We start from the raw sequence: 10,125 nt of genomic DNA, 5'->3' as shown, positions 1-10,125 counted from the left end.
AGAAATGAGGGAACTGAGGAGGGTGCAATTAATTGCGTTATGTTTAACGCGTTATTTTCCGCGGGAATTAATTAATCGAAATTAACGCGTTACCGTCCCAGCCCTCATATATATATATATATATATATATATATATATATATATATATATATATATATATATATATATATATATATATATATATATATATATATCTCATCTGTCCTGGGATACATAAAACCCCCCGAGAGAGTTCTGCTTCTACCCCAGGATCTCCAACTAGCTGAACACCTCCAAATGAAGCTACTCTGGAGAAGCTGAACCAGATGTTGAACCACCTCAGCTGAAGAAGCAGCGACTGAAAAATGAGTCTACAGTGAGGAAAAATTTGCGTGTTAGGTGTTCGAGCTTCTCACCTGATCTCTGAGGATGAGGAAAGTTATTTCAGCTGCTTGTATCTCCGAACCTTATTTTCTTTCTGTCACTAGAGTTGGAACATGGACCGACTGGTAAATCGAGGCTTTACCTTCTATCTGAGCTCCATCTTCACCAAGATGCCCACATCACTGCTGAGGCTGCACATAAACCAGAAGACTGTTTTCTGTTTCCGCTGTGTTTACATACCACTTATGTGCTGATGCGGCCACTTTCAATGATTATAAAGGAAGCGTAGTGTAGCAAACGTTATGTTATGATTTAAGTCACTTTCAAAATACGGGAGTGTATGAATTAGAATTTCATGTGGTATGAGTGGATGATGATTATTTTTTTTCCAGAGCAGGGGCAGCTATAATGGTTGAAAGCCTGAGTTTTTCCTTCAGGTTCGGGTTGAAAGGAGAAACCGAATAAACCAGGGAAAAAGAAATAGTACGACATTCAATCACGATGGTTAACGCAGTCCTACGGCTGAAGAAAGAAGCAAGGGTAAACAGTGATTGCAGTTTTGCTTTCTACAATATAAAAGACTTATAAAAAGGCCGGCTGTGGCTCAGGTGGTGGTACAGGCTGGCCACAAATCGCAAGGTTGGCGGTTCAATCCTCCACTCCTCTGCTTGCCAAAGTGTCTTTGGATAAGATATTGAACCCCAGGTTGCTCCTGATGGCCGGCAGCACCTTGCATGAAAGTTCTGTTGCCACTGGTGTGTGAATGAATGAGAAACATTGTGAAGCGCTTTGAGTGCCACTAAGGTAGAAAGACGCCCTTAGTCAAATATTTCAGACAATCGATAAAATCATCTGGTTTCAACTTGGACAAAGCTGACATTAGAACCTTATCGCACAATTTTCCGTATGGGTTGTGACCAGGTGATGCATTGGTGCTGTTTGGATGCTTTTACTAGTTCAGAGAAAAGTTGGATGAAACTACCAAAACAAACCCAGTTGCAATAAACCCTGTAGTGTGATTTAACAGTTCTGGATCAGCACGGCGTCCCAATCGCTGCTGGAGAGTCTATTGCTCTGTTGAACGCTGCTACTTCTGTCAACACACTCTTCACCGCCTCCTCTTTACCGGACGGCAACAGCGAGGATGGCGAAGGCGAGGTGGGCGAGGAGAGCGTGGAGGTGGCGGCGGTGGAGGCAGCGGAGGACGAGGAGGAGTTTCCGTCGGGAAGGCATTCCTCGCAGCAGCAGCAGCAGCAGTCCATGAAGGCCTGACCCAGCGAGCGGCACAAACAAAGCAGCAGCACCGGCGTCGCTGAGCAACGCACAAATAGCAGGAACTGACCAATCAGCCCGAGTGCAGGCAGAGTCAGAGGCGGCAGGGCGGCCGACACCGGGACGGAGACATACGCCAGGGTAATGTTACAGACGCTCTCTGGGAGGTTGCAGGCAACGTACAGGAGGGTGAGCGCCATGACGGTGGAGCGAAGCCTCTGCTGCCTCATGTGCTGCTTCTTCTTCATCGATGTGGAGGAGGACGAGGACAAAGTGGAGGAGTATCGCACCGTCACCTTCTCACTGCTAGCTGGTAGCCGCTGCGCTAACACGTGTCGCGTCACCAAGTCACAGGCCAGAGTGAAGAGCAGTGGCATGCAGAGGTAGCAGCCGAAGAACCACCACATGCGGGCCTCGTGGTAGGTCAGCACCAGGGAGTAGATGCTCTCTGGAAGCTCCGCCGATGGCTCACGGACGCAGACGTCCACCTTAAAGGCGTCGGTTTGGGCTCTGAAGGCGGCCATGAGCGAGCCAGAGGCCTGGTTCTGCTGCAGCTCGGTGGGCAGCGCCGGCAGACTGACGGTCTCCTGCAGCAGCTGCCACAACAGCAGCTCTGGAGCCGCCAGCACCATGGAGCCCACGAAGATCACGGCCAGCTTGGACAGGATGGACTGGCAGGGTTCCACCTTCGGGGTCTGGTGGGGTCCAGGACCGGTGGCGGCGTGGAACCGATCGATGCTCAGAGCACAGAGGCTGAAGGTGGCCACGCCCAGAGAGGTCACCTGACACAGAGACAGGCAGGAAGTCAGTCAGTTATCATCACTATCAATATCACTCTGAGCTCGATTTATACTCCTGTCTCCTTTGTAATCAGTGTGAGCTCATTTTCCCTCACTGTGGGGTCATTGTTCCTCATTGTGGACTCATTTCTCCTCCCTGTAAGATCACTCTTCCTCACAGTGGGCTAATTTTTCCTCACTGTAGCCTCACCTGGAAGCTCATTTTTCCTCCTTGTAAGTTCATTTTCCCTCACTGTAGGCTCATTTTTCCTCACTTTGGGCAAATTTTTCCTCACTGTAGACTCATTTTTCGTTACTGTGGGCTTGTTTTGTTCTCACAGTAAGCAAAACTTTCCTCACTGTAAGTAAATTTTTCAATGGACTCCTCAGGCTGGCAGTCTATCTCCATCCCCTCCTCGCTGCTCGTGTTCTTCCGGCTTGTGGAAGCTTCCAGCCCACTGAGGGGGCAAACCTGCGTCACCGCCAGACAAATAAACACTTGATATCTGCTGCGATTTTATGATCATTCCGAGGAGGGAAAAATCCTCTCCTCCCCCTGTTTCTAATTTATGTAATGCTTGTCTGATTAACTATCTGAAATAAATCCTGACCCAGTAAGTGTCCCGTGGACGACACAGCTCCGCCATGTTATGACCTCACCGGCTAATCCCTCCCCCGGAGTGCAGCCGCAACAATCTTTGAATCATAACTGTAGCCGCTGTCCGGCGTGGACGCCAGCGTCTCAGGCGGGGAGCAGCGGACGGAGCCAGAAGTGGAAGATGAAGAGCACATGTAAGCTCTTTTGTACTCAATGTTGGCTCATTTTTCCTCCCTGTAAGCTCGTTTTCTGTTCCTGTAGGCTAATTTTCCTCCCTGTAGGCTCAATCTTCCTCACTGTGGGCTCATTTTTACTCACTGTAAAATAATTACAGAAAATAGGTAGTAAGATCAAAGAAAAAAATCTTAATTTACACCTTGACAAGAAGAAAAAAAAAGGTAAAAACTGCAAAAAAAAAACCCCCAAAACAAATGCCCATGTCAAAAATCTGTAGTTACAAATAGTGTTTTGTTCTTTTATAATGTGTGAAAAATATAATTTTTAAGATACTATGTTTTTTAACGCAAATTTTTCTGGCAGCGTTGTATTTTTGCAGCACTGAGTTTACAGTGCGTTTTGACAGTTTCTGGCTAATAAATGGTGTCATTTTGGTGATTTTTTAAAGATAAAATGACTTTCAAACCTGCCGGCTGGCTTTTGGAGGGTTAAAGTTTTGTTCTCTGATGCTATGGGCAACGTTTGGTGAGACGGCTGTCAGAAAACCAAAGTTAACACAGCAGTTTTCTGTTAACATTCAGAATACGACCCTCAGAAACAGAAGGCTTCATGTTTAACACCTCTGAGGACAGTTATCGCTGCACATTAAGAAACACCGAGGATCATTAGAGGCCGTCCCCCCTCTGCTTAAAGACCTCAAACTGTTCAGAGACAACTCAGGATAATTAACACGGAGCCTCAATTAGCATGAAAATAGCTGAACTAATGGAGCATAGGGCAGCTGGCAGCCTGACCCGCTTTAAGCACTTTAAAATACGTTAATTAATTAGCCGGAAATTCATTCACTTGTTAGCATGGAAACAGGGGAAGCAACAAAGAGCAGCCTGACTTGGTTAAAGACGAGCTGTGATTCCACTTCAGAGGCTCTGAGAGGAAAAATCTGCTTTAAACCAACTGTTAGCTGAGCTTTAATCAGACACCAGCCTCACTTTTATTATTATGGTCTGTTCTCTGTCAGCAGGAAATGATTATAGCTCAACCAGAGACCAACTTAAAAACGTTCTTTCATCTTTTTGTGTCATTTTTGTATCTCTTTGTGCCATTTATGCACCTTTTTTTCATTTTTGTGTATTTTTCGCAACTTTTGTCATTTTAGACATTTCTGAGTTCTCTCTTTCATCTTTTTGTCATTTTTGCATCTTTTCATGTCCTTTTTGCGCAATTTTGTAATTATTTTTTGCATAATTTTGTATTTATTGTGCCATTTTTGCACTTTTTTGCTGATTTTTGTGTCTTTTTTTGCAACTTTTGTGTATTTTTGTCATTTTTAGACATTTCTGAGTTCTCTCTCGTTCTTTGTGGTTGTTCTGTTTCCATGGAGCTGCAGGATTTTACCCTGACATATATTTATATTTATACAGATGTGTTTTTTTAGACATTTGTTTTCTCTACATCTTATATTTTTGTGTCATTTCACCTGTGATTTTGTATCTTTTTGTCATCTTTACACCTTTTTACTCATTTCTGTCTTTTTTTGCACCTTTAGTGTCTTTTTTGTAAATTTTGCCTGTTATTTGTGGAACTTTTTTGTTCCTTTTTGCACTTTTTTGCTCAGTTTTGTGTCTTTTTGTCAGTTTTGCATGTTTTGTGTAATTTCTGTATCTATTGTGCTATTAAACTGCTGAATTCCACCTCTTTTCTTTGTTTCTACTAGTCAACAATATTAAAAAAGTTTTCATGAAGACTCTATAAAAGAATCTACAGCACAGACAATATGTGCACATGTTGAACCTGTGACCTCCAGCAGCGGCATGCAAGTTTGAAAGACTTTTTTTCAAAAAAGTCACCAAAATGACCAAATTTATCAGAGCTAGAAACTGTAAAAATTGACAGAATAATTACATTTTCTGCTTTGAAATGATACTTGAACTAGTCATCTGTGACTTTCTGTTGCATTGGGGAAATTAGGCAAATCTAAGCTTGAAATTTTTATATTTAAAAAAAAAAAAACTCCATTTAAAAATTGGCCAATGATAAATAGTTTGTTCTGACAAGATTCTGTAACAAACTACAGATTCTACACCTATCTGCCAACCTGTGAAGCCATCAGTGACTCAGATGTGACCAACAGTCACACTGGAAACAACCTTTTTATGTAATTTTTTTGGTGTCCTTTTTGCAGTTTTTTGCTCGTTTTTACACATTTTTTGCATTTTTTTGTGTAATTTTCATATCTATCGTGCCATTTTTGCACCTTTATGCTCAGTTTTGGGTGTTTTTTGCAACTTTAATGTCTTTTTTGTCATTTTGGCATGTTATTTGTGGATTTTTTCTGTGTCATTTTTGAAGTGTTTTGCTCATTTTTGTCTTTTTTTGCAACTTTTGTTTCTTTTTGACATTTTTGTATCTGTTTTTGCATATTTTTTGCATTTTTGTGCCATTTTTGTATCTATCCTGTCATTTTTGCACCTTTTCGTAATTTTGTGTAATCTTTGCATTTTTTTGCATAAGTTTGGCACTTTTGTATCTATTGTGCCATTTGTGCACATTTTTGCACATTTCTGTCTTTTTTTTGCAACTTTTGCAAAACTTCTATATTTTTGTCATTTTAGACAAATGAGTTCTCTCTTCTTCCCCGTGGTGTTCTGTGCCACAGAGGTGCAGGAATTTAGATGGTAGTGAAAAATTAACCCACAACGAAGAAAAATGACCTCAGAGTTCAGAGAGTTAATTGAGATTCTATTTTAAATGACTGAATTTCTTTTTGGTTCTGATGTTTTACGTCTTCTTGGTGTCTGGAAAACTTTACAAAAACCTTTGTAAAAAACAATTAAGACCTCATATAACCCAAATTTTGATTAATTGACTAAATCAGCTGTTTGTTTTGAGAATAACCATGGCTGCAGCTCTATTCTCAGGTTTAGCTGCAAAGTCTTTGAGTCAGGAATTAACTTCTGGAGCAGAAACACTGAGACATTTCACGACTCTTCACTTTGATGATGATGTGAACAATAATCTTGTTCTTGTGCTCCTATGAACAAACTCTCCAGCTGCTGGAAGCTACAGTTCTGTTCCTCTGTGGTTCTGTGTTCTGCTTCATAACAGACGGCTGAAGAGGCCAAACAGCTCATAACAGCTCGACTGTTCAAAGAAGCTGCCCAAACAAAGACACAAACGCTCCATTCATCTCAGACCTGCAGCGCTTTCAGACGCTAACAGAGCTGGTTTCAACCTTTAAACATCTGTCTGTCTGGATACGACAGATTTTATCTGAGTATAGGAGCAGAAACACAAAACTGACACACTTTGATCTGCATTTATTTTAACTCTGAACTCCAAGCAGCAGTTTCTGGGTGTTTTTGTTGCTCCTGTTGCATTTTTCCTCACTGTGAGTTCATTTCTCACTGCAATCTAAAGTCCTGAACCTCTATGGAACAGAATGGAAGAAAGGAAAGAAAACTCAGAAATGTCTTTGCAGAATGACACAGAATGATGGAAAGACATAACGCGACATAAAAAGATGCAAAAATGACCCAAAAATCCAAGAATAACAGGCAGAAAGTACAAAATGATGCAAAAGTTGCACAAAATATTAAAAATAAATGCAAAAAATTGCGAAAATGCTGAAAAAATATCTAAAAAGATTCAAAAATGACATAAAAAGACAAAAAAGATACAAAAATTAAACAAAAAAATTAATTCAAAAAATAACAGGCAGAAATGACAAAAAGACAGAAAAGTTTCACCAAACACAAACAAAAAACACAAAAAGATGTGGAGAAAACAAATGTCTAAAAAAATATAAATAGATGTCAGTATAAAATCCTGCACCCAAATACTACTTTCTGTCTAAATATTTGTACTATTAAAGGTTTATTCCACCAAAATACTAAGCTCTATCCAAGTATTTGTACTTTTAAAGGTTTACTCTACTTTCTTGCCGAGTATTTCAGAATAAAACCTTAATACTACTTTCTCTTACTACTTTACTTACTTAATACTCATGTATTTGCACTTTTTGAAGTTTTATTTCACCAAAATACAACTTTCTATCCAAGTATTAATACTTTAAAGATTCATTCCACCAAAGTACTACTTTCTTTCCATGTATTTGCACTTTTAAATGTTTACTCCACCCAAATACTACTTTGTATCCAGGTATTTGTACTTTCAGAGATGTACTACTGAGTATAAAACCTTCTGCTCTGATAAAAACATCAAACAAACAGAATCAGACCAAACACGTGACTGATGAGGAACACCTGTCCGTCACGCGCAACGCTCACCTCCAGGTAGGGCACGAGCTTGCAGGACAGGTCTCCTAGCAACCGCGTCAAGGTGAGCTCGTGGAACACGACCACCGGCAGGCAGAAAAAGAGCACGAGGAAGTCCCAGAAGGCCAGGCCCGCCAGCACGCAGTTCCACGCGCTCTTCAGGTAGAAGCTGTGCCATACGATGCACATGAGCGCGAGGTTCCCTACGATGCCGGCGGCAAACAGCACGAGCGCCAGCAGCATGACGGTGTAGGCCAGGTACGAGCCGTCGGTCACCGGGAACAGCGGGTTCAGGAGCCCCTGGCCCCGGGAGGTCGAGGAGCCGTTACCCGGAGGAGCCGCGGTGCGCCGGACGGCCCTCGGGGTGGTGAAGTATCCGCCCGGGTCATCGTCCCTCCTCCGGGACCCGCCGCCCTTGGCTCCTCGGGCGACCCTCTCAACGGGGCTCCTCTCCGGGGACACGGACGCCTTCGCGGCCGCTTCGTCCGCATCCTCCGGCTGCTGCTCCAGCTCGGACCGAAGCTCCCGGAGCTCCGCGGGGCACAGAATCAGAACCAGGACCAGGACCGGGAGCAGAAGACACCAAACCGGACTCATTTTTCAGAGGAAGGAAGTTCGTCCGTGGGGTGAGTTTGTTCCACAGACATGAAGACAGAAACCTTCAACTCAGCCAGAGGAACCGGAGACTGAACTGGAGCAGCTGCAGCCTCAGGACCGAACACACAGCGACCTGCTGGGACACGCTGAGAGGAGAGGGCGCCACCTGCTGGTCGGATCAGCAGGAAGGTACCAAACTCGTAGATATAAAGGATTATTCCGCAAAAAATACTACTCTTTATCCAATTAGAGATTTAAAGGTTTATTCAGCACAATACTAGTACTTCCTGTCCAAATATTTATATTTTAATGTTTATTTAGCACAAAATACGACTTTCTATCCAAATACTTCTAGTTTTAAAGGCTTAATCCGCACAAAAGCACTACTTTTTGTGAAGATACATGAAGTTTTAAAGGCTTATTTTATCCAAAATACTATTCTTTATCCAAACCCTCATAGTTTCAAAGATTTGTTATACCTAAAATACTACTTTGTCCAAATTCTTATAGTTTTAAAGGTTTATTCCACCAAAGTACTACCTTCTTATCCCATCACTTATAGTTTGAAAGGTTTATTCTCTGCAAAATGCTGCTTTCTGTCCAAATTATTATAGTTTTATGAGTTTATTCTGCAGAGAATACAACTTTATGTCCAAATATTAATCTTATAAAGTTTTATTCGACCAAAATACTACTTGCTATCCAAGTACTTATAGTGTTAAAGTTTTATTTCACCTGAAGTACTATCTTTTGTCCAATATTAAGCTTTAAAAGACTTTTCTGCATAAAAATACTGCTTTCTGTCCAAATACTTATAATTTTAAAGGTTTATTCCACCAAAATACTACATTTTGTCCAAATACTTTTTGTTTTTAAGGTCTATCCTGCACAAAATACTACTTTCTATCCACATTTTAATGGTTTATTCCACCAAAATACTACTTTTTATCCAAATACTTCTAGTTTTAAAGGTTTATTCGGCACAAAATACTATTTTCTCTCCAAGTTATAATTTTAAAGGTTTATTCCACCAAAATACTACATTTTCTCCAAATACTTATAGTTTCAAAGGCTTGTTCTGCACAAAATACTTTGTCCAAGTACTTCAAGTTTTAAAGTTTTTTTTTTCCATGCAAATTATTATTTGTTCCAAATACTTATAGTAGTAAAGTTTTATTCCACCAAAATACTGCTTGTTGTCCAAATATATATAGTTTTAAAGGCATATTGCGCACAAAATGCTTTCTAATGAACAAGTTAGTTTAAAAGCATATTACAGTCCTTTTTGTCCAAGTAAAGAGTTAATCCACAGAAATAGCACTTTAAAGCCACAACACATTAATTAAAAAGGTTTATTTTACCCACAGTTAGCCGTTTCTAACAGATATATTGTGGTTTTAAAGGTTTATTCCACCCCAAATACTGCTTTCTATCCAAATACTTATAGTTTTAAAGGTTTATTTCACCCCAAATTATACGTTGTTTTTTTTTTTGCCAGCATCTGTGGACTCAAAAAGCTCTGGAGTAAAAAAGTGTCTGATATGTTATCGGAACCAAAACAGGACTTAATAGAAAAGAAGCGTCCTGAAAATGCAGTCTCCTCTGCTGCTGACACACATTTACACAGCTCATTCACACAAACTAAACACAACTGTCTTCTACTGAGACACTTTAAAATAAGGAAAAAGTCCAGTAAAAATGATTCTTTTAGTGCCGTCTGAAGGTGAGTAAAGCAGCTATCACCCAAGAAGAGAGCTAGAATGAAAACTGGTCTGAACTTTGTGTTTTCTTTATGTAGGAGACAGATTGAGGTATAGGTGCACTGTCTAAGTGTGTGTGTGTTGCAGAGGCGGTGTTTCACCTGGAGTGGGCGTGTACACGTGAGAAAGGCTGTGCGTAAAGGCGCGCGCTCACCTATGGCACAGATGGAGAGTCAGGGTCGGGCATAGCCATATTTTTTGTTGACCGCATTTCATTCTTCCATATTCCATTTTTACAGTTCAATTATATGATTTTTTCTTGTCATGTTGCTCATACTGCTGCGCTCTGATAGCCCTGTCGTTTT

At 41.0% G+C, this 10,125-nt stretch overlaps 1 protein-coding gene across 1 annotated transcript; it reads right to left on the bottom strand.

Moving 5' to 3' along the window:
* Positions 1 to 170: 170 nt before the first annotated feature.
* On the bottom strand, positions 171 to 8,184 carry gpr37l1a (G protein-coupled receptor 37 like 1a). Its single transcript, XM_023281476.3, has 2 exons — positions 7,476 to 8,184; positions 171 to 2,417 (listed from the first exon to the last, which is right to left on the bottom strand). Exons 1-2 carry the CDS (start codon positions 8,058 to 8,060, stop codon positions 1,398 to 1,400), a joined length of 1,605 nt encoding a protein of 534 aa, XP_023137244.1. The 5' UTR covers positions 8,061 to 8,184; the 3' UTR covers positions 171 to 1,397.
* Between the last annotated feature and the right edge of the window lie 1,941 nt (positions 8,185 to 10,125).

Source organism: Amphiprion ocellaris, chromosome 5 (genome assembly GCF_022539595.1).
Source record: "Amphiprion ocellaris isolate individual 3 ecotype Okinawa chromosome 5, ASM2253959v1, whole genome shotgun sequence".
Classification (NCBI taxonomy): Eukaryota; Metazoa; Chordata; class Actinopteri; family Pomacentridae; genus Amphiprion; species Amphiprion ocellaris.
This window is presented reverse-complemented; position numbering and strand designations above follow the sequence as displayed.

Excerpts from the sequence above, each read along its gene's own strand:
- gpr37l1a (XM_023281476.3), bottom strand. The coding sequence starts at position 8,060 with ATGAGTCCGGTTTGGTGTCTTCTGCTCCCGGTCCTGGTCCTGGTTCTG. Across the intron at positions 2,418-7,475 it reads AGCTCGTGCCCTACCTGGAG|GTGACCTCTCTGGGCGTGGC; the intron begins GTGAGCGTTGCG and ends TCTCTGTGTCAG.